This window comes from Microtus pennsylvanicus, chromosome 2 (genome assembly GCF_037038515.1).
Source record: "Microtus pennsylvanicus isolate mMicPen1 chromosome 2, mMicPen1.hap1, whole genome shotgun sequence".
Lineage (NCBI taxonomy): Eukaryota > Metazoa > Chordata > Mammalia > Rodentia > Cricetidae > Microtus > Microtus pennsylvanicus.
In genome coordinates, this window is record NC_134580.1 from 133013565 (window position 1) to 133038050 (window position 24486).

General features: G+C 46.6%; 1 protein-coding gene across 1 annotated transcript in view; it reads left to right on the forward strand.

The window, feature by feature from the left end:
- Window positions 1-24486, forward strand: part of Ctnnbl1 (catenin beta like 1) — a 166068-nt gene that overhangs the window by 51031 nt on the left and 90551 nt on the right. The window contains exons 4-6 of the mRNA XM_075962847.1: window positions 4523-4662; window positions 15487-15584; window positions 22326-22419. Of these exons, the coding sequence (XP_075818962.1) occupies window positions 4523-4662; window positions 15487-15584; window positions 22326-22419 (332 nt within the window). The remainder of the gene's footprint in view (window positions 1-4522; window positions 4663-15486; window positions 15585-22325; window positions 22420-24486) is intronic.

Consider the following 24486-nt stretch of genomic DNA (forward strand, 5'->3'; position numbering starts at 1 on the left):
TCTGCCTGGTTACTCTTTTAATATGTTGCTCTATTGCTTTCCCATCGCCTCTCACCTGACCTTGCCCCTGGCTGTGAGTCGTGTGGTGCTGAAGCTGTGCTGGCTCCCTGAAGACAGCCCTCTGCAAATAGTAGTGTGTGCTTTAAGTGAGTGGGCTGTACATGGCCAGCAGAAACGGAAGAGAGTTGTCCTTTTGATGACGTGACAGACGCAAGGCCGCTGCTGTGAGCCGACAGTATTGTTAGGCTGTCACTATCCTTCAGCCAGGAAGATATGGATCAAGATTTAGAAATAAGTGTAACATGTTCTATCTTTGACTACACTGGTGTGCAGTGGACATCCTTACACTTCATAGTGTGTAATGAACAGCTTGTATTCATGGTAGGCTGGGAGCTCAGACACTGGACTGGTTTTTTTGTTTGTTGTATTCTCTGTACCTAGGCCAGTGACTGGCACCTGTTTAGGTCTGGTGAATGCTTGTTGGCACACTGCTCATGGTCACACCTAGGCCAGTCTTTCCTGAGTCCAGGTATTTCTCATTATGTCTCATTACCCATGTAACGTTGTGTTTAGTAGGACTTTTGTGATGTACTTACAGTTTGCTTCTCTGTTGATTCATTTGAATCATATTCTGATCCTCTAAATCTTAAAAGCTTAGGGCTAATATCATATATTTCAAAGAATTGCAGAATTGGACTGAGGAGTGCTCTGTTGCTAGTGCTGTCTAAGCCTTGACTATTCTGTCTGCTTGTTGGTTACGTATTTAATGGTACCAAGGTTGGGCACCAGGACGTTGCTCCTACTGGCAAGCTCTCCACTACTGGCTTATGCCCCAACTTTTGTTTTTTCAGACGAGGCCTCCAAGTGTGGCTGAGGCTGCTCTTGAACTCACTGTGTTGTCAAAGTGGTATTGAACTTGTGATCCTCCTGGACTGGGATTACAGGCACCTACCAACACATCTAATGGGGTATTTTACTTTATTTTTGAGGCAAAGTCTAACTATGCAGCCTTGGCTGGTTTGGAGCTCACTATATAGATCAAACTGGTCTGAGCTCACCAAGATCCATCTGTCTCTGCCTCCTGAGTGTTGAGATTAAAGGGGTATGTCATGATCCTGGGCTGGTGTTTATTTTTTTAGATCATTCCAAGTGACAAAGAAATCTATTCCATCTTTTAGCAATTCTGATTCTTAAGATTCCCCAAAATAAAGAAGAATTTTATTAGATTTTTCATATGAGAGGGTATGTGTCTCCCAGGATTAGTCTCTCTGTCCCCTGCAGTACAGCTCTTCTGTAACAGATGTCACAAAGCTTCTGGGTCATCTAGTCAGCATCAGGACTTTCTCCTGTCCTCTTTTAAGCAGACTCAGGTCACAGTAATTCTTGTGGTAGCGCTGCCTTTGTTCTTCCCTGAAGGCACCTGAGGTAGTTTCTGTGGTCACCAGCGAGGGAGCCAGGTGCTGGAGACCAGCGGTGAGTATGAAATAGATGGCCCTGGCGAGCCTTCTTGTGATTGGCATTGCATCATCAAGTCCCCTCTACACTTAACGCTTTTGAGACTCCCTGACCGACCGCACACATTGATGCTTGAAATCAGTGCGGGTTTCTTTTCCTTTTGCGGTATAGAACCCAGGGCCCTCTGTATGCCAGGCTAGTGTTCTGCCCCCGGACTTACACTCCCAGCCTTGCACAGCCCTTCACATTCACAATTCTGAATGGTCTAAAAACATTATCTATTTGCAAGCACAGAAGAAGGAGCCTTTTAAAAGTGATATTGGGAAATCTTGATAAAATAATTATAGAACTTGCTTTGAATAATAAACAGGTAAGAGTAGGCAAGAAAGCTTAACAGAGAGAGAATAACAAGGGCATGTTTCATAACAGCAGACGAAAACCGTAGCGGTGTGGGAATGTGGAGGCTCCAGAGTTGGTAAACAGATCAGTGAGAGCGTGGACAGCTAGAAACAATGGAAGTCTGCATCCAGTTTGGGGTGTGGTGGATGACATTCTCCAGATGGGACCGAAAGGGTAGATCGTGGAGTTGTGGCAGCTGGCCAAACATTCATAGAAAATAAAGTTGACCTTGCCCCATAGCATGTTAAAATAAATTTCATAAGACATAAAGTATCTGGTTTTCCCATAGAAAAGCTTCACTCATATACCTGTGAAATGGAGTTGGCAAAGACAGAGGTGCAACTACCTGGGTTTTTTGAAAACTTTTATTTTCAATAAATAAATAAAAATAAAGACCAATATGTCCAAAAAGCATAGTACATAATTTAAGAGATACAGAGAACATTTTATAAATTGGTAGATAGGATGAGACCCTGGTTTTAAAATGGGCAATGGATGAATGTAAATAGTAAACAGAAAAATGTTAACCCCCCTTTTTTTTTAAATTGGAAATGCAAAATTTCTGAAGAGCTTTCTTTGCTCTCTTGCCCTGGAGCAATTTTGATTAGCTACTACTGCTTGGGAAGAAGGGAAGAGAAAACAGCCTTTCAAACACGGTTGTTAGCTTTTTGACAGAGGTTATCAGAATCTGTGAAGTCATGCATTCTCCTGGACATGGCGCTTTCCTCCCTGGGAATTTACCCCACACATGGTGATTGTGGATGCATACAGCTACATGCCCTTTGTTACGGGGGGCGGGGTGCACACAGCTACATGCAGTTTGTTAAGGGGCGGGGGAGTGGAAACTGTCTCAGTGTCTGAGAGAGGGGAATTCTTCAAATGCGTTACAGTATGCCAACACGAGTGTGTTTACTATGCAACTGTTTAAAATTGATGATTTACAATGGGAATTTCAGATAAGCAGTCTCCCACGCACTCCGATTGATTGGCAGTCCCTTCTTGGAACACTGTCTTGAGAAGGACTCAGAAGCCAGGGCCAGGCTCAGCACCAGGGAGACTGGTGTGATCGGGGAGGGGCTTCTTGAGAGGAGAGCGACCAGTAGCACTTTGTCAGGAGTTGGCTCACCCTATTGTACGGAATGTGTAGGTGGTATTAACGGCAGCAGTAAAATTGAGCGTAGACCAGAGATTTGCTTTGTGGGTGAAAGGCTAAGAATTGAGAAAAATGACCCAAACCCACTGGAATATCATCAGTGGTCATCTCTGGCTCACAGGATACGGATGACTTTTGTGTACTTTTAAATAGCTTCCCTTTGTTTTTCTAGTTTTCTGTGAAAAGTAATATTTTATAATTATAAAATATATATGTAGGTGTTTAAAAATAATGACAGGAGAAACAATGGAAGGGTATTAACTATGAGTATTTAACAAAATATATTCTAGGTTTTGTTCCTTATGAATTCTTGATTCCAGTGGCTGATTAGCCTTCAGCATCTAGAAAATGAGAAATCCTTCGTGGCTCCCACAGGCCTTGCTTATGTCCCTCCCTCCCTCCTTCTTTCCCTCTCTCCCCCTCCCTCCCTTCCTTCTTTTCTTTTCCTTTTTTTCTTTTTGTGGCCTCCACTTAATGAGATGGGCATCTGTGGACATAGGAGACAAAAGCTAGAGTTCCTGGCTGTCCAAAGCGTACGTTCCAGAAGAGAAGCTGGACTTAGAGTCATGGTAGTGGCTCAGTATGGGAGCAGTAGGCACAGGTTTTCTCCTTCTTAGGAGTGTGACACTGCTGAGTGGCCTGTGTGTTTTGACTCTTGTTCCACAGCACCCTGTGGAAGGTGCCATTACTGTCCCACTTATACAAATGAGGAAACCAACACATAGAGACACCAGGAAAGCGACTGAGCCAGGTGCAGCCCAGCCCACTGGGTCCTGAAGCCTGTGTCGCCATGTGTCCTCTCGGTCACTTTGGGTCAGGTACTGTTCAGTGCTGGACTTGCCTTAGCTCATTTGCTTCTGAGAGCAAACCTTCCTGACTTGTTCATCCAGGCACTCCTTAGTCATCCGGCACTGTGGAGGGCATGCAGAGGGCGTGGAAAGCAGTCCTGTTCCCTGTGTTGGGGGTAGACTTGTGAGACAGGGGGCAGTGATTGCAGCATCAGAGATTAGGTCAGCCTGACCTGTGGTGTCTCATCTCGCCAGAGGTGGCTGCTGGGGAAGCTGTAGTGCCTGTTTCTTCTTTATGTGGGTGAGGAGAATAATTGGCTCTTGATCTGAAGGGGAGTAAGAGAAACCTTCTTTGGATTAGGACATAGTCAGTCCAGGGCCCCAGAGTAGATTGCACCCCAAGGGGTAATGGTAGCTAATCCATAGGACTAGAGGGCAGATCCTTTATTGCTACAGAATGCTTCAAGGGCCTTAAGAGGCAGCCGTGGCTGTAGGAGTAAGGGGACCCCTGTAACGAGATCTGAATCCAAGATTGATTCTTGTAATGAGGAAATCGATTTCCCAAGGAAACTGTGTGACAGTATGATGTCTGGATGAGTGGACTTCTTGGTTGGTCCGTCGTAGACATTTTGACAGATTGTGTCAGTCTAGATTGTGTTTCTGTTTGCTCTCGCATGCGAGAGTACCCCTTGCCTTTCAGTGACCGTGTCCTATTCTTTCCTCCTAGGTTCATGGAATCCGAACTGGACCTCAATGACATCATTCAGGAGATGCACGTGGTGGCCACCATGCCAGACCTGTACCACCTTCTAGTGGAGCTGAGTGCTGTGCAGTCACTTCTCGGCCTCCTGGGACATGATAATACAGATATCCTTCAGATCTGTGCGGGCGGAAGGCTGACACGGGAAGAGCTGTTTACTCTCTATGCCTGTCTGTCTCTGCTGACGGGTGCTGTCACGTTTGCGATTCTGTTTCCATTCTGAAACACACACTGCTCTTTACTCATCTGAAAACCTGAGCTGGGTCTGTTAACAGGCCTCGAGCAGATTCTTAATTGTCCTGGTCTCTGTTAGTGCTCTACACACCGTTCATACACCAACAGCATTAATTTTCCACATCAGAACTTGGAAGCTCCTTATTGAGGCAAGACCAGACAGATTTGAAAGTGTTGATGTAGACATCATTCTACTAACAGATGGCTCTGTGGATTGAGGCTGGAGGAAGCAGTGAACCGTGGCAGAATGCTTGTCGGGCTGTCCAGAGGATAGGGAAGCTTGTCTGTTTTGTCCACTACTATTTTCTAGTTCCTTAAGAAAAGACTGGGTATCAGTGCCTAGCAAATAGTATTTCCTATTTGTTGAATGAACATTAGACCTAAACCAACAATGTGGACTTGATTCCTGGCCTCGTTTTCTGTAAAATTTGGTATTTACACCCGCAAAACTAGAGTTGACAACCTTGTCCCTTAGTGCTGCCGAGGAAATCAGAGACGTTAACTTGTCATATAGAACTCCTGGTGCCTGCTAGGCACTTAGGAATGTTCTGTGTCGCGACTTCCAAACCTTTTCATACTTTGCCCGTTGCCCTGTGTGCAGTCGCTGCAGCGCAGTGTTTTATGTGCTGGGCGTGGGGTTATAGTTGTTAAATGGATTCCAGTTCTGGTTGAGTCCAGATTTCCACAGGTAAGAGTTAAACGTAGTGAGTCTGTTTGAGTGTTCGTCACAGGAAATCTGCCCCTGCATCATGTCATTCTCGTCTTTCTGGTAATCTCTCTCCTGAGAGCATGTCTGACTAGGCTCTTTCCCGACTGATAATTCTCACAGAAATAAATCAGTGAATAATTTTAATGTGTCTTCTTGAAGGGCAGACAGTCTTAAGCTGTTTCTGATGCTCTGTATACTGTTATTGTTAAGAATGACTACACCCATCCCTGGATTGACAACTGCCTGGGTTTTCTGTGGGATTCTAGGCCAGCTGATTTCTGAGTGAGTTTTCCCACAAGTTCATTGAGAGGCACATATGAGTGCCTGCTAGGTGCCAAGCTCAGTGTTGGGCCCTTGGCGCCCTCTGTCCTGCAGGTGCTCAGGTAGCATTAATTCATAAGCATGTCAAGGGCAGTATCTTAGGCACCGTGGGCTGTTCTTACAAAGTACTGTAGACCAAGTGACTCAGAAATGATTTAAAGTGGCTTGCTGTAGTTCTGATGTTGGGTAGTCCAACATCTGGCAGTTTTGGAATCTGGTAATTTGGGTTCCTAGTTCCAGGTAGCTATTTTCTTGTTGTGTCCTATGGTGTAAGGAGGTGAAGAGCTTGCTGAGTCTCTTTATGAGGATACTGATCCTCCCTTCTTCACTTCCCAAAGTCTCTGCCTCTGAGGATCATCACACTGGAAATTAGGTTTCAGCATAGGAATTTGAGGGTGGGAATATAAACATTTGTTCTGACTGTTACAGCTATTTGATACAAGACTGGCCCACTCCAGGGGAAATTCAGCGACAGCGCAGTCTGGCTGTAATTTCATCCTGTGGTTCACATACTGACTAGTACATTGCAGAGTCCTCCCAGACAGAGCCTGCTGGCTTGTTTGATTCATTGTCCCTTTTATTGTTTTTATTTGTGTGTGTGGTGGGCCAGGGTCCAGGGCATGTGTGGAGGTCAGCAGACAACCTCAGGTGTAGTGCTCAGGAACCTTCCTGCAGTTCGGGAACCTTTGGTTCACCAAAAGGCCAGGCTCAGTGACCTGCAAGCTTTTAGGGATATCTCTCTCTCTCTCCACCTTCCATCTTGCTGTTATTAGGATTACAGGGGCACCCAACTGCACCCAGTTTTTTGGTGTGGGTTCTGGAGATTGAACTCTGGTCTTTATGCTTACAAGGCAGCATATGAGCTGGCTGTTGAGCAGCTAGCTGGTGGTCAAGGCTGGTACTGCGCGTCCCTGGACCTGCTCTCTGTCTCCCCAGTGGCATTCCCTGTGCCCTTGACAGAGTTGCGTAGTCACCTGCCACTCTGCATATTAAGACATTTCCTATTTTGTTTCTGGAAACTCTGGCGCTCATTCTTTCTTCCCTTCCTGCTAATTCAGAACAATAGTAGCAGTGCTGCAAGCTGCTGACATTTCTGATTCACCGCCCGGTCCTGCCGGGGAGAAGACTGACATGAGCCACACTGTTCGACACCCACGTTCTTGGGAAAGGCAAGGACACAGATGTTCAAGTTGGTGCGTTCTGGTCTTTAAAAAGGGAAAAACCATATCTCCCTATAATGTTTTTGACAGAACTGCCATTTCCCTCCTGTTTCCCCAGAGCCCAGCCATTCTTCCCCCTCCTTTCTGCCAGCCCTTACCCAACTGCCCTAATGATATTTTTTAAAATCTGATTTTTAATTATGCCCTACATCACATTTAAAGTGCATTTGAAATATTTTTAATTACCTTAATTTTAATTAGATGCAGCAATTAGGGTAAATGTCATCCTCTTCAAAGTACGAGTTTTCTCGAAAGTGATTTCGGGAAAGGGGAGCCCTTGCAACTTGCAGCTATCATACCTACTGCATTGGAGGGTGATCTCCCCTAATGCCACACCCGCCTCTTGTCTTATCTGTGATCTGTAATGGAAATTCTTCAAGAAACGGTTGTTAGCAATTTATTGTTGTACAGCTGTAACTGCCCACAACACCTTACCATGAATAAACAATTTCATGGCTGTCATGACTTCAATTTTTAATCTTTTTTTAACTCTTCATTTATTACCCAGGACCATACATGGCTGGTTGTGTTCCCAGCAAGCACAGGTCATCTTTGCTTTGTCCTTCTCAGAGGAAACATAAATGATGGGGATTTTAATTGGATCTGAGTCTGGTTTGTTGTAACCTTAAGAGGCAGCGGATGTGAGGCAACAGCTTGTGCCTCGTCCTTCAGGCCTTTCAAGCGTGAGGAGCTGCTGCAGAGTTGATCCCGGCTTTCTGCACCACTGCCGCTGGCGAGGGCTTGTCAGCTGTCTGTGCTGTCCCCCCAGAGGCTGGAGCCCAGCCGTGGCTGCGGAACTCTGGTCTGTGAGGAGAGAGGGAGGGGACCCACCTTACAGGGCATGAAGCGTTCCTTTAAATGTGTTTAGAGGAAGCTTGAGGTGGCACCAAACAGCTGCTGCTCTTCAAATATTGTGCTTTAAAATCATTTCCTATAGCATAAATTATTTGAACATGTTCAGAGTACCAGCACCCTTCCCTGACACCCCCCCCCAAAAAAAAACCAAAGGTGTGAAAGATAGTTTTCTCAGGTATTACTAAACAACAGTTTGGTTATGGCCTAGTGAAAGCCAGATTTTCCCAATTTGCCTGAAAGAATAAAGAGAAATAAGACAATAAGAAGGTAAAATAGTAAAATCACAGATGGTAGCTGGTCACCCCCTTCTGCTACAATTTTTTTTTTAAAAAAAATCACCCTGGCAGCAAATTTGTAAGTGTCCTGATATTGTGTCATTTGCCGTGTTTGTCAGGGTGGCCTCGCTGAACTCTCTTATGGTAGATTTGGCTCGGGTTCTTCTGTTGTGTGATAAACCCGTTATACATACTGGGAAGAGGAGACAGCCCCGGTGGCAAATCTCACAGATAACTGCCTGGTGCTGAGGGGGGCGGGTGCCTTTGGAGCCAGAGCTCTGAGGAGGGGGGCATCATCGCTGGCTTGGGACCGGTCAGGAACTGGGGCTCACAGATTGGAAGCCTCCATGGATGGGGGCGTTTCTGGCCATTTTCAGTGATTTCTACCTGGACAGTGGAAGCTGCTGTTCTTACCGTGCTGCTTGCTGGCCTGTACTCATCACAGACGTGCCGGGATACCAGGGCCATAGATTCTTTATTTAGAAAGAAGGAAGGGAGGCAGCTGTGCCTCTTGTTCTGCAGCAAAGCTCCCTTTCCGTTAATAAAAAGCATCAGGCCATTTAAACTGAATTTATTCCTTCTGCCCCCTCCCCTGCTCTTGTGATTCAGAAAAAAAAAAAAGAGATCTCATTGTGACATTAACTGGATGTGCAGGAAGGGAAAGACTTGTTAGTGTTTTCCTGGCGGCCATGGGACAGCTCCTCTTTGTGCAGGCCAGCTTTAGGGAGTGGCGCTTACATTTGTTTTCTAAATTACTATTTGCTCAGACTTTAGCAAGCCAGAGAACTTATGGAGTTGCCCTTACTGTTTTGTGAAGAATTACTGTGGGAATCTGGAAAAGGAGCAGACTTGTTTTTCTTAGACCAGCGGGGATCAATTGAACTTGAGCAGTTTGGTCTGGGAATGCTAAAGTGGAACCAACTGCCTGAGACGCTGTATTATCCCAGAGGGTGTACTCTGTGGTCTAGGGTGCCTTGTGTTATAGACCCAGCATTAGTGAGCCAGAATGGGGCTGGGAAGGTTGGAGCCGCCAAGGGGCTTTTTTCTAATTGGACTGGGAGGGAGCCGGTTCCTGTCCACTGCTCTTCTTCAAGGCTGTCTAACAAGATGCGCACATCTTAGCTGTTGTTCTCCTCAGAGCTAGTCTCATTCTGATATTTCCAGACTGAAAATTTCAACAGAAAGAATTTCTTATTTCGTTCATGTGTCACCTGACTTCCTAGATAATGCCCGTTGGTAAGTCACTCTTGTTTCTGGAGTCAGTCGGTATGTTCTGAAGAGCATGTTTAGATTCGGCTTAAAATCAAAGAGCTAAAATGGCAGTTCAGGAAAATAGAGCCCTCTTAGGTAAACCGTTTATCTTATTTTTAGCTGTGAGGAAGCCCGTGCCTTCAGGAGCTGAGGGTGGTTGTGGCCTGCTTTGAACACCTCCTCTGTGGTGCGCTGGTGCCTACTGGTGTTAGCAGGCATTCAGGGTTGACTGCGTATGCTCTCTCCATACAGTTCTATTTAGGATCAGTAAGAATCCAGACCCAGTCTGGGGGACTTTGTGCTGCAGTTTTCAAAGGGGAGAACCGTCTGGGTTTGAAATCCATCAGCATTAATCCAGCCATATCTAATCACTACCCGACCCACAAAGAAAACAAACATTTTTATTAAAGAAAACCACATTTGCTACATTAAATCACTTATATCCTCTGAATTCATACTGGTTTGTCTTTTTTAAATGACTTAAAAAGCCATCTGTTCAGTGTATCTCATTCTTCTTCCTCTTTTTTAATAACTTTGTTCCTTGTGGACACATCTTTGTGGATATTAATAAGATTAACAGTTTCTGTACCAATACTAAGGAGGATCAGGCCCCAAACCAAATATTTAGAGCCAAAACACACAGCAGGAGTAAACACCACTCTTGATCAGAAGTCTCTGTGTTAGGAGCTGTTCATGCCCAGCTGGTCTTTTCCATTTTGCTGTTCTACAAATATATTGCCCTAGTAGTGGGCTGGTACAGGGGGAGCAAATGGGTGGGTGGGTGGCCTTTTTACTCAGCGTGACAAAATAGACTATAAAGACAAAACAAAGCAGGCAAACTGTGTTTTAGTCATCCTCAGAGAGACAGACTCTCCATTTTCCTGTTACACTTAGATGGCAGAGCGCCTACCTTGTGCAGTTGAGATTGTAACTGCAATGGAGAAGTCTGTCTCCCATGCCCGGTGTCTGCCTGTGGTAGAGCGCTGTGCCCGGGGTCTGCCTGTGGTAGAGCGCTGTGCCCGGTGCGTGCCTGTGGTAGAGCGCTGTGCCCGGGGTCTGCCTGTGGTAGAGCGCTGTGCCCGGTGCGTGCCTGTGGTAGAGCGCTGTGCCCGGGGTCTGCCTGTGGTAGAGCGCTGTGCCCGGGGTCTGCCTGTGGTAGAGCGCTGTGCCCGGGGTCTGCCTGTGGTAGAGCGCTGTGCCCGGGGTCTGCCTGTGGTAGAGCGCTGTGCCCGGGGTCTGCCTGTGGTAGAGCGCTGTGCACAGTGTCTGCCTGTGGTAGAGCGCTGTGCCCGGGGTCTCCCTGTGGTAGAGCGCTGTGCCCGGGGTCTCCCTGTGGTAGAGCGCTGTGCCCGGGGTCTGCCTATGGTAGAGCGCTGTGCCCGGGGTCTGCCTGTGGTAGAGCACTCCTTGTCTGTCTTGAGTTCTGGTCTTTGTTCCTATTTCTGGTCTTCAAATATCTTCTCTCTTATGGTCATATCACTTTACCTAGGAGTTGATGGTCACAGTATGGTCTCTTTACTGGCTTTCTGAAATGCAATTTTGAGAAGTTGAAGATTTATATAAAAGCAGTGGTGGATAAGGTGTTTGTTAGACCTGGTGAATAGCTTTTTCTCAAATGAAGCAGGAAAGCAAGCTAGAAAAAGAATCTACTGGGATATTATATGAAATGACTTATTGGTAAAATGTTAGAAAGACATTGGGTTCCCATATAAAATTATCTCTGTTACAGATTTTCCCACTAAGGTCCTAGGTTTAATGTAAATCATTGGCACGTAGTGTGAGACTAAGCAAAGATAAGTAAGATTCAGTCCCAAAGACCTCAGAAGCAAAACAGAAGTTAGTCTTCCAACCCCGTGTGACCGGAAAACAGAATGTACTATGCTAGTTTTGGCTTTAGACTGTGGAAGCTGCCTGAAGAATGAAGTCCGCAGTGATGGCTCTGGCTTCAGGGGGAGACTAGACTGTCCATCTGCCTTGAGTACTTTCCTGTTTCCTGAGTTTTAACTCGCATGACCTTTGGTAGATCAGGCCTCTTTTGTTTTCTCTAGCCACGCAGGGACTTTAGCTGGGCAGAGATGAGCTCCCACATTTTACAGGCAAGGAAGCCAGGCCACAAAGACATAGGCTGACTTGTGCAAGGTCATGTGGCTGGTGTTAACTATCAGACCATCCAGTTCATCAGAGCAAAGCTGAGTGTGTCATGACCCCGACCTGGAACTTTTGCCGACTCATCTGTCACCCTGCCAGGTGCACTACTGCTTCTTGACTTGCAGTACGGCTGTGTTTCAGTACACCCATCACTGAGCTAAGTGTTTTAAGACGAAAGTGTCTGTAGTGCTCCTAGTGCAAGACAATGTGTGTGCAGTACGGAGCATTCACTTCCATGACAAGATGATTGGCCGGGAGCTACAGCTCATGGCTGCTCCCCAGCATCAGGCAGACTATTGGACTGCTTGTCAGTAGTAGTGTGGAGAAGATGAAATTCCAAAGTCTCAGTGTAGTTTTCACGGAATGCATATCCGTTCACACCTCAGTAGAGTCAGCAAATCGAAAGTTAAACCATTTTAAGCTGGTAACCACCTATATTCTACCTTGTCTTGAATCTGTTTTATGAATAATTACACATACTTAATGAAATGAAATGAAATTTATGCCCTGGCAATGCTGAAGCATGCGTGGGCAGCCCATATATGACAGTTCTGTTGAACTTGTCCATATTGGGTTTCACAGTCTAAGTTGATGAGGACGACTGACGAGGTCTCTTTCTCAAGAGGGCACCAGATCTCATTACAGATGGTTGTGAGCTGCCATGTGGTTGCTGGGACTTGAACTTAGGACCCATGGAAGATCAGGCCTGCTCTTAATTGCTGAGCCATCTCTCCAGCTCAATTATGCATAGTAGTTATAAGTAATTGTTCATGCTGCTGTTCAAAGGGTGGAATGATGAAACTCACTGAGAAAGATCCAGATCCTAATCCTGTAGACAGATGACTATGGTAGATGAGTAGAGGTGTCAGGGGGTGGATAGAAAGATCAGTAGGTGGCTGGAGGAATGGGTAGGGATGGGAATGGAGGGGGGATGGATGGAGGGATAGGTGGGGATGGGAATGGAGGGGGGATGGATGGAGGGATAGGTGGGGATGGGAATGGAGGGGGGATGGATGGGTGAGTTGGTGCATGAATAGAAGGATGGGTGGATGGGTTGGTGGGTGGATAAAAAAATCAATAGATGGAGAGATGATAGATGAAGGTGATTGGAGAGAAGGGTGGATTGTGGATGGGTGCTTGGGTAGCCACTAGCTAGAATATTGTTGTGCATATTAAGTAGGCATAAGATGGGCTGTTATACATAAGAGCTTTTTGAGAGAAATTTTAAATGTTGGCATTTCTTAGATGAGGCTGTATTAACTTATTATCCTGTTTTCCTAAGACTTTTAGTAGTTATGGTAGAAATAAATACCAGGCCTTTATTTCCCATGATTGCAGTAATGCCAGTAAACCAGAATTTGCCTGAGCCCGGTCATGTTTGAATCTTGCATTGATGTGAAAGGCGTGGTGTGGCGCTATGGTTAGGATCACGAATTATGGCCTCGCATGCTCTCTACCTTAGCTCTTGTGCCTCTGGGTGTAATAATCTTACACTCTACACTTTTTTTGTCTGTGAAATGAGGACCACACTTGATTGTGTAACACTGTTTTGAGAACTCAGTGCCTAGTCCCTGGTCCAGTGATGCTATTTAAAATGGTGGCTTTATGATGACCTTTTTAGCCTTCACAGAGAACAGCTGTGAATTCCTGCTCGCGGGATGGCACTGGGGTTTCTAGACATTAATTTGTTGGCTTTTTAAAAATTGAATTGAAGTGACTTGTGTGTTTGGATTTACTGTGTGTCAGGAATGACCCATGGTCTCTTGTGTCAGCAGCTTTCTGGTTATTTCATTTATCAGACGTGCAAGAGTTTTGTCCAAAGACCTGTGAGCTCATTATACTGTCTGTAGCACTTTCGTGGTTTGAGTAAATATCACCTTTAATAGTAAAAAAGACATAAAAAGTTTAATTATTCATGATGGTCATCTAGTCAGTAAATCTCAATTTTTTTTTATTTCAGCAAAGGATGCTTATAAAATCCCTATAACATCAGTTAGCAGTCAGCACCACCATTCCTGTCAGTGTGTCCTGCCTCTTCTGTTTTTCTTTCTGTTGCTACTAAGAGTGTCCTGGCTAGGCTGGCTTGACCTTGTCTCCGATTCTTCACTCTCTGTGCTGCAGCTTTGGGGCAGGTCCTCCCACTTGAGGCCTGGCTCCTGCCCTCCCACCGTCTTTACACCCTGATCCCGGCTCTCACAGCGTGCCATTGTGCCCCGCACAGGCCCTAACTTGCCTCTTGACAGTGTTTTCCTTCTCTTTAAAAATAAAAATCTTGTATGTTATTTATTATATGGATATGTGTGTGTGCTGTGGATGCCTGTATGCACGTTCATAGAGGCCTCAGGAGGGTGTTGTGTATCTGCTCTATCCCTCTCCCCTTGTTCCTAAGATACAGGGTCTTTTGCTAATGCTGGAGCTAAGCGAATAGGCAGCAAGTCCTGTGATCCTCCTGTCTCCCTTCCACCCCAGTGCCTGACTTTTTATTTAGGTACTAGGATCTGAACTCAGATCCTTATGATTGTATAACAAGTGCTCTGACCCATTGAGCCACTCTGTCTAGCCCTCTTATACAGCCCTTCCTTCACCTAGTTAGAACTTTCTCCCTTTCTCCTTTGCTTCTCTTCCATGTCTTTGTGAATGCCAGCAACTTTGCTTCTGTTTCTGTAGTTTTGCTTCCTCACCTGCTTGTAGTTACCTGGTTTCTGACCAGTGTCTTTTTAGCAATATCCTAATATCCCAGCTCAGGTCAGGGTTGTACAGTCCACTGCCTGCATCCTCATCTATGCATGTCTCGTATTGTCCTAGGTACATGATTTCAAATGTCTGATTATCATTCAGAGATGTGGGGACTGAGGACCAGAACAATGAGTGGATTTGTCTTCACCGCTTTGCAGTGCTTTATTAATTGCGGACATTCAGTGAATTCAGGTTATGTGAGCAAGATGAGAGAGACGGAGTTTTCTAGGGAAAGAAAGCTTAGTTCTGCCTTCTGGTTTCAAAAATCATTCTCTTTTTCACTCTTTCATGCTTCTTTTTGCTTTTACTTCCTGTTCTTTCTCCTGTTTGCCCATGTTTAGATTCTATTGCACACATTTTAAAAATTTACTTTGTGTCTTTGTGGGAGGGGGCATATGTGTGCAGGTGCCTGTGGAGACCAGAGGAATGCATTAGATCCCCTGGAGCTGGAGTTACAGGCATTGTGAGCTACTTGATGTGGGTTCTGGGAACCACACTTGGGTCCTGTGCAGGAACAATGCGCAGCGCTAAACAGTTACCCTCTGTCCAGCCCCATTGCTCGCCTTCTTCGTGTGGACTGAGGGGCGTGCAGCTGGGGCCCAGTGCTGCCCGTGGAAAACCTTTGCTCTACATTTCCCAGCAGTTTTGTCCTGCCCTGGCCTCTGAAGCGACCCGCTAGACAGCTGTGTCAGTCAGGTCCGATCATGCTGTCTCTGAAGTTGAAGTTATGAGATGAGGGTAAAGACGCTGGAAATGCGGCTTCTCCACATGATCTATTTATTTAAAGCTTAGAAATTTGTGAAAATGCAGTAGGCCTACAAACTAGGATGGTAGGGAATCAGCTGCATTCACTGAGACCCCCTTGAAGGAGGAAGGATGATAGTAAAACTAGTAAAACCGAGTGTGCTAATATATGCACTGATAACTAGGCAGTGGTGCACACCTTTAGACCCAGTGCTCAGGAGGCAGAGGCAGGCGGATCTCTGTGAGTTCAAGGTCAGCCTGATCTACAGAATGAGTTCCAGGACAGCCAGGGCTACAAAGTGAAACCCTGTCTTGGGAAAGGAAAAAAAAAAGATATGCAGTGATAAAGTAGCTTTCGAACCAAAGGGAGCCAAAAAAAAATCTGCCAAGATACCAGTAGGACTTCAATGTGCCTGGGATGTCCTTAACAGTTGTCACATGTGTCTATAGCCGTGGTCGATCTGCTTCAGGAGCTCACAGACATAGACACCCTCCACGAGAGTGAAGAAGGGGCAGAAGTCCTCATCGATGCTCTGGTAAGTGGCTCATCTTCTGGGTACTCAGGGATGGGAAGGTGCTGGCCTTAGCCTTGCCTCTGTGCACAGTAGCATCCATAGAAGTCTGTGTTGAGGCTGGATGGAACAGGTGAGAGCAGAAATGCAGCCGGTGGGGGGTACTTTCCTCTGTGGGACTGAGGGAAGAGCCTGGAGAAGCCCAGCATCTATTAACTGGTGCTGTAGGCAGGACTTTCCTCGTTCCCTTAGCCCTGCTTCCCCCTCACCACATCCTCTCGGAAGCTGAGGCACAGAAGAGGTGGAGCAGCATCTCTGTGGTCAAAGCTGGACTCTTAGCCTCTGGTCCATCTCTGATCCCATGTCTTGCCCTCTCTCACTGGGTTGCTGCTAATCTTTTGACAGAGAGATCTCACAGATGTTTGTTTTCTGTCTTGAGCTTTATAATTGCAGCAAGGACAGATAGTGTTCCTTATTTTACACAAGATGGGTCATTAGGGAGACTGGGAGTATGTTAAAAGCACACAAGCAAACCTGAGATCTCTTGTAGGTAAGAACTGTATCTATGCCCATGTCTAGTTGAGTTTGTGATAGGGTAGCCCCTGACTAGCCTGGAACTTGATATGTAGACTAGGCTGACCTCAGACTTTCAGAGATCTGTACTCACAATTCCCTGTCTTTGCGTCCTCTGTGTTTGGATTAAAGACTTGGATCACCATGTGTGGCCAAGGCAAAGCCTCAGACTTCACTCACTGCCACAGCCATTATCCAGGCAGTGCCAAGGCAAGCCCTGTCCACCTGGTCCCAGCTTGACATATGAGGGCGTCCAGAGACGTGGACTCCTCCTGCCGGGCCCCTCAGCCAGGCCTGTGTCTCCTGACGATCAGGGAGGGCTCCCGGCTGAATAGGCAGAACAGCTAGCCGGTGGCAGCAGTGGATCTGGTCTGTGGCTCTGGTCTAGCCTCTTACCCTAATCCTGGTGGATCCATCCACTCACTCCTCGGGATTCTAGCCCTCCCCCTTTTTCTTTTATTCTCTCCTGCCTCTTCTCTCTCACGGGAATAGCGGCAAATGCTGCTTTCTGTGCAATGTAATTTCCTGGAAAGCACTGAAGCCACATGGTAGGTGTATACAGATGTCATTAAGCTGCCTTCTGGCCCCACTGACAGGACTGTGGAATCAGGGTAGCTGGACTGAGAACCCTGGTGCCTAGGAGACCCCAGTGTAGCACAGCCTCCCCCTTCCCTTAAGGTTCTCAACACCAGATCTTCCCCACAGCGAGCACACTGCTGAGGTGGTAAGTGGAGGGGTTGTGAACCCACTGGAGATGAAGGGCTGTCTCGGAGTCGATGGAGTCCAGCGGAGCTCTGTGCAGCTAGCATGGAAATTTCTATGGCTGTTTTCCTTTCAAGCACCTTCTTAGAGTGAGCTACCACTTTCATGGGCCTTGGGACCTTTATTTTTCCTTGGAACCACAGTACAGAAAGGGAAGGATTCTTCCGGGTGGCCTTCTGTTTTGAGGAACATCTATAGGAAGGCTGTGGCACTTCCCTCCCGCACTGTGTCCCCACAGTGTCATTTGTGCAGTCTTACCTTCCAGAGGTTAATTACGGTGGCCCTGTGTGCGCCTTCCTGCCTAGTCCCTGGGCTGGTTTTAATTACCATCCTTTGCCTGTGTGAATAGAGAAGATGAGAGAGGAACAGCTAGCCAGGCGGCTGCTGTGAACCTACACAGAAGCAGCGATTCGCACAAAAGCCCCCTTTGTGTCTCTGTGTTGCCAAGCCCACCAACAAAGGCTGCATCTCGTAGATTTTATTGTCTGTCTGGAAGGAAACCGTTCATCCTCAGGCTTGGGAGCTGTTAGGTAGCTGCTGTGCAGGATTTCCTGTTTGTTTAGGGTTTTTTATGATTATATTATTTTAAGATTTTGACTCTCACAGCTTTATCCTGGTGGGGCCTCTCACACACTGAGGATTCTGGGGTCCAATATATTATTTGCTTGTGTGCTACCACTCAGATGCCATCGGTAAATATCAGTGAGCAGAGCTGGCGAGTGGGCTCCCGTTTATCTCGCCCTTGTGCCACATTGAGGAAGAAGTTTGATAAGTATTCTCATATTACTAGGGTTGAGTTGTCTTCATAGTTTTAATTTGGGGCCAGTATTAGAAGCCTGGAATCACTGGAGCAGGGGCTAGAGGGCATGTGGCAGGATTTATTGTGGTTCGCAGTTTGCAGTTATTGCCTTGGTCTTTTTCCCAGTTGGAAGTCCCCAGCAATAGAGTAGCACATTTGTGAACAAAGTGCTGGCCTGGCATTGTTGGGAATCTTTGGGGTTTTAAATTTTGGATCACATTCATTGCTGTTCTGTATACACAAAGGGAGTATTTGTGCTTTGGAACAAATCAATTTAGGAGCCTGGAAGATGGACTTCTGTGGAGATCATAGATGTGAGGTTTATTGCATTGGTGAGAACTCCCTGGCTCACCCCTCCGCAGACACGTGTTTCCTCAGTGCAGTGACCAGACAGCCATGGCCTGCAGTGAGTGCCTCCCTGGGCTTTCTGGGACCTTTCACTTCATCCCGTCAAGCCTCCTCCAGCCTCAGCTCTTCTCCTCTCCTCAGTAGAGTCTGTGTCCCTGGGAACTTGCCCCATTGGATTATAGCATCTGTGGACCAGTTTTCTTTCCAAGTGGTAACCACACTGGTCAAGGCTGCAGCTCTGCCACTCACTCTGTGCCCTGGGCAAATGGCCTAACCTTTCACGCTGCGTTTTGTCTGCAAAGTAGAGGTAACAGTTGTGTCTGTCACAGAGTAGACGTGAAGAGTCTGCATCATTTAAAGATCTTTAGAGCATCCACTATTTGCTGGCCACGTTCCAGGACTGGTGAAGATCTACCACTTGTAAATGCCAAGGGATGGTGACGAGCATCATCTGCCACGCGGGGACACGCTTGTGGATGTTTGTTGAACTTAAACATTTTTCAGTTCAAAAAATGTTGCAGAAAGCATTTTGAGTAATTGTTTTTAAGTATTTGGGTGATACAGGTCTAAATAAGACATCCAAAGATGGAGGTTTCATTTAAAAGAAAAGCAAACCAGTAATGAAGGTGGAGAGCAGGATATCTAGAAGGCAGGGTCTGTTCTCCATCCACTTGGTCCACACTGCATGCTGACTTGCTCTTGATGCTAGAAACTGGATAGTTGTAGCTCTGAGTGAGACTGATGGGATCCCTGGTTTTGGAGGGTGAGACAGAAATAGGGAGACAGTGCATCATGGTCACCGAGGGAACTAAAATGGAATGAGGTAATGTTGAGTACCTGCAGGTCAGATTATATCTGGTGCTCCTGAGTTCTGGATACAGGAAGAAGCCAGACATTCAAAATGACCAAGAACAGGGTAGGACAGGGAGGAGACTAAGGCAAGAATGAGGTTGGAACAGGGAGAGAATGAGAGGGCCCACCTGATAGGGTGCACCCAGGTGTGGGGAGCAGTTCTGAGTCCTTGAGTCCTGCATGGACAGATGGTAGACAGGGAATTGGCAATGTCTGCCTAGATGTTTAGAAGAGCCGCACGGGCAGCTATGGGTTGGGAGGGGGAGGGCAGGAGTGGAGGCCCAGGGCTCAAGAGGTGACAATAGGCCTGCTTTTAGCATTATAACATTCAAAACTTATTTGATCAAGATTCCACATGTTTGGGGGTTATTTTTTTCTTAAGCATGACATTTCTGAAACTCATAGTGGGCAGAAGAACTCCAATCTGGCTCTTGAGTGTTGTAGAGTGGGCCAGGTAGAGAAGGAATCCTCTTAGGCCCCTCTCATCTGTCTGGTTCCTTATTTCCTCCTCTTGTATTATATCCTTTCTCTTTGGTCAAGTGGAAAAAGATGTCAGCTCATGCCCTCGAACTTTGTCAGAGTGAGACCTGCTGTTGGGGCACCTGCTAACAAGCAGAAATAACTGGACACTCATCAGAAAATGCCAGGCCTCAGACAGTCCTCATTTCCAAGCCAGGGTTGCTCTGACTGCTGTTTTAATCCCCAAGCAGGATTTGTTTTTAGTTTCAGATTTGGTCACAGGTCCAGAAAATTGAATGTAGGCCTGGGGGCTGGAGGAAGTAGACAGAATGCTAATTTGCACTTCTTACTAGGCGACTCCAGAGCCATGCATAATACAAATACTTTTCTAAGGAGTTTCTGAGCTAAATGTATTTTGACTGCTTTTGGCCCGCCTGCAATCAGATAAAATTGCATCTAACCCAGCTAAACATCGAGTTTCACACTTTGCAAGCTTAAAAAGCCTGTCTGTTAGAAGTTAGATTTCCGTAACAAGAAAAAAGACTTTCCTCCAGCCAGACACACACCATCCATATCCATTCGGCTCTAGGATCTAAGTGCGATGCTCACCGCCACCATCTCCAGCTTCCAGACAGCAGAGATGGGAAGCATAACTAAGAGTCAAGGAAAGAGACAGATAATGCAGATAAAGTGGCCATTGGCAGCAGGAGCCGGCTGCCATGCAGTCTGGAGGAGTGACAAGCCGCCTGCTGCCCAGCAGAGCTGTCATGTCCTCCACTTCAGGATTGGTGGAGATTATGCCAATCAGAGTGGGTTAGGAAAAAAACAAGTGTGACATGGTCTGTGCTCACCCCCCAGATGTTTCTGTTTCCTTCCCCATGCACAATTTTTTCAGTTTATTAAAGGAAACACTTTATGTTCTTGTTGTCTATGAGACAAGAGCAAGATTGCAAGTCTCTTGACAGAACAGGGAAGGCGTCTCTTTCTATGCTTGCAGCCCTCTCAGTCTGGCGCCAGGTCCCCCTCCAATGGGCTCCCTCCCTGTTCCTTCCTCTAAGGCACAGCTGAGAGCTTAGAAAGCTCCATTCCCTGTGATTGGGTGTGCAGACAGGTCAACAATTTCAGGTTTTCACCATGTCTACACATTGTCCCTGAGTCTCACACAGAAGGAACAAAGAGGCCTTACTTGGCATCTGTCCCTTTTGTTATTTCTACCATCCTAGGCTTTGTTGAACCAGGTCTGTAGAGAGCCAGCTTTCTTTTTAGGGGGTGGGAGCGTTTCGAGACAGCATTTCTCTGTGTAGCCCTGGCTGTCCTGGACCCCACTCAGTAGACCAGGCTGACCTCACACTCACAGAGATCCACCTGCCTCTGCCTCCTGAGTGCTGGAATTAAAGGCGTGCGCCACCACCAACCGGCAAGTGCCAGCTTTCCACCCAAAGGCTCAGAAAGTATTGGTGACATGTGTTCACTGCTTTTCTTTCTCTCTCCCTTTCTGTTCTCACCAAAGTAATAGAGTTGATCACTTCTGCTACCAAGCTTTGTGATGTTGGCCAGGCTGCCTAACCTCTCTGAACCTTTGTTGTGTCTCTGTGAGAGTTGTGAGCTGTATGCTAGGGTAGATGAAATACTGTCTGTAAGCCCATCATGGTGCGTGACACAGTGCATCAATTTGTTTTGATGAGGTAAGGTTTCTCAGGCATCTGCTATGTGCACAGTTGTTCAAGACCTTGAAGTTTGCCAAGGTGCATGAGGTGAGGGGTTGCTGTCAAAGAACTTGGCTTTTAGCCGGGCAGTGGTGGCGCACACCTTTAATCCCAGCACTCGGGAGAGGCAGATCTCTGAGTTCGAGGCTAGCCTGGTCTACAAGAGCTAGTGCCAGGACAGGCTCCAAATCTACAGAGAAACCCTGTCCCGAAAAACTAAAAAAAAAAAAAAAAAGAACTTGGCTTTTTCTTTGCCAGTGGGGTGACTAGTGGATGATTAGGCATGGATTGGGTATAGAGCTCAATGCAAATTTGCTCCTCATCTTGAGTCATTCCTTTAACCAAGAATAGCGCCCCACATTTTCCTGAGATTGCTACAGAATTCTTCTTTATCCTCATTTCCTACATAAGGCAAGCAAGGCATTGGGAAGGGGGATACTGTATATGGCAGGCATGACTTCCTGGATGTCTGATTACAACTGTCTTAGCTGAACAGTCGCTTTCCAAGAAGAGAGAAGTGGGTCAGTCCTCTCTCCTTCCCTCCCTCCCTGCCCTGGGGTTACCCATAGGCAGTCACACAGGACCCAGGTTGTGCAGGTGGTCATATCAGGAAGCCTGGCTCTGGCTGTCACTCCTGGCAGCTGTGCACTATTGGTTGTATGATATAGCTACTCTGGATTTCCTACCTGCTTCAAAAGTTGTGAACAAGTAAGATACACAATAATTTATATGTTACATGTAGTCTTGACATAAGACACTTGGACATGTTATTGTTATTTTTTTTAAGAAGGAACTAGAAATTCTTCAGAACTAATGATTTTTATAAAAGTTTAGCATGTAAAGTTAGAATGTAGGAGTTGAGCACGGAATTCTGAGGTCAGCCAGTTGTAAGTGGCACCCCCTCCTACCCCACAGCTCCAGCGTCTAAAAGTATGCTTTTACGCCCAAATGCCTCATGCACTGTTCGCGCCATGTGAGGCAGAGATTGGGGAAGGTGGAATGGGAGAATGAACATGAAAACCTTGTGTTTCACCGATTTTGTAACCTTTGAATTTTCCTTTGCCTCCTTCAACTCTGGTTTGCCCACCCTGTTAGGAATAACGGTTTTAGCACTTCCTTGCCACAGAGTACCTCAGAGAGAGCACTGCAGACTGCCAGTTCTGCACTGTTTGTTCATTCCAATCGGAGCTGTGACGGTGGAAACGGGAACGTGTGGAGACTGATTTGTGATGCAGCCTTCTCTTCCTTTGTTTCTCTGTTCTGCAGGTGGACGGGCAGGTGGTAGCACTCTTGGTGCAGAATCTGGAGCGCCTGGATGAATCCGTGAGGGAGGAGGCTGATGGCGTCCACAACACCCTAGGTGAGAGGCAGGCATCTAAGCTAGAGCATGCTATTTGCTTCTCTTTTCTATAAGCCAGTCAACAATCAAGTGTTTTTTGTTTTTCCTCCCCTGTGCTCCAAAACTGCGTTTTCAGAAGTGTGTGTGTGTTCATTTCATATAACCTCAGCTTTGGTTTGGCATATAGGCAATAAAAGCTGAAATCCACTAAGCAGGTTCCTTCCACGAGAAAACATGCTGGCTCCTAAACTTTATTCCAAGATTTTACTGTGTTCTAATCATGTGTAGATGTATGTTGGGGAGCATTTGCATATCCTCATGGAGGCCAGAAAATCCTTCTTTAATCCCTTCTGCTGGAGTTATAAGTGGTTGTGAGCCACCTGGTATGGGTGCTAGGAACCAAACCCAGATCTTCTGCAAGAGCAATATGAGTTCTTAACCACAGAACCATCTCTCCATCAAAGCCTTTAGTTAAGATGAAATCCTTGCGGGCCCTAGCCCTGCCCCAGGAAGCATAGGCTTTGATTTGCTCGTGATTTTGTACTGGCTTCTCCCACCTTCCTTCAGTGGAGCTGCAGTGTCGGCAGGACTGTGGACATTGCAGGACAGGCATTTGCCCTGGGGAGAGCTAGTGTTTCCCTGTCTTCTTCAGCCACACGACTTTGTTAAATGAGTTGAAGTGCCGCCTCGTGTCCTGTTCATGTCAGTGGGTTCCTCTACAGTCCCTTTCTCTCCCTTTTCCCTCAAATCTCTCCAGTTTCTCCTTTTGCAAAGTTGCCGAGCTGGTGGCCTATTTAGAATTGTGCCTTTGAGCACGCTGCTTCCTCACTGGCCACCGTCGTGTAAAGCCAGCTGTGGCGTCTCTGCGAGCAGAGCTCCAGAAATGAAGGAGGCCGAGTGGAAGCAGGAATTTCGATGAGATTAGTTTCCCTCCTGGCTCCTCTGTGTTTACCACAGATTTCCCTTGCAGTTCTAGACTCTTCAGTGTGGATTATTGTAAAGAAGAGGGAAGATGGGCACCCAGGGAGTAAGTGAGGCGAACACGACAGCCTGTGGTTGGGGGCTGGCTGTAGTGTAGAGGCAGAGTTTGGCATTGCCATCTGTTAGCCTAATGCTGGATTTTGCAACATTGAAAGCTTATCAAAAGTCTTAGCTGGCTTAAAAGGCCCTGGTGTGATGGGCAAAGCATGGGTCTGGAAGATCCGTGGTTTCCACATAGGCATCCACCACAGTACTCATCCTCATCCCTGCCCCCTCCTTGGGTGCCCAGTGTTTGTCAGGCATGGTGCTGGGACTAGAATAGATCAGGATGAGTTAGACATGGCTAACGGCGGTCTGATGGGCAGGTCCATATCAGAGAGGAAAGAGTGCTGGTGACAAGAGCTATAATTAGAGTCAGTGAAAAGCATCATGGGGGCTGGGAGGAAGGGCCTCAAATTGTTGCAAGGGAGCTGACCGGGGCTGACTAAGAAGTTAGGCACCTTTGCCAGTGGAGGAAGAGTGGAGCTGTCTTGGGTCAGGAGTATCTTTTGCTAAGTTGAGACTGTGCTTCTAGAAAATGAGAGCAGGAAGTGGGGTTGTGGCCTTGGGACTGGAGGAGTAAGTAAGTCTGTCCAGAGTTTAGAAGACCTTGTGAACCATAGTAACTTTGTTTCCTGTGGGTAACAGGAGGCCATGTGGAGTATAAACAGAACAAGATAGAACGAATGAGTTGATTGACATCTTTTGGGTCTCTATGCTGCTCACTCTTACAGCATTGTGTCCCCTCCCTCAGTGAACGCCCCGTTCTTCACTTGCCCTTGAGGAGTCTGACTGAGGTGAAAGAGCGAGGGGGTGAGAGTGGTTTCTTTAGCTCTTTCTCCTTCAGAATTCAGGCCCAGCATGTTCTGGGCCTTGTGCTTAGGGAACACAGAGCAGTAAGAGTGACCAGTTCATTCTAAGACAGGAAGCAAAGGGGCCCTGAGGGGAAGGAAAGCATTGGATGTGGTAAGGACAGTAGTAATTTTTAGATGCCCTTCTTCTTGATATCATATCATGTAATAGCTTTTTCCCCCTTGCCTCCTAATTTTTAATTTTCCCATTAAGTCA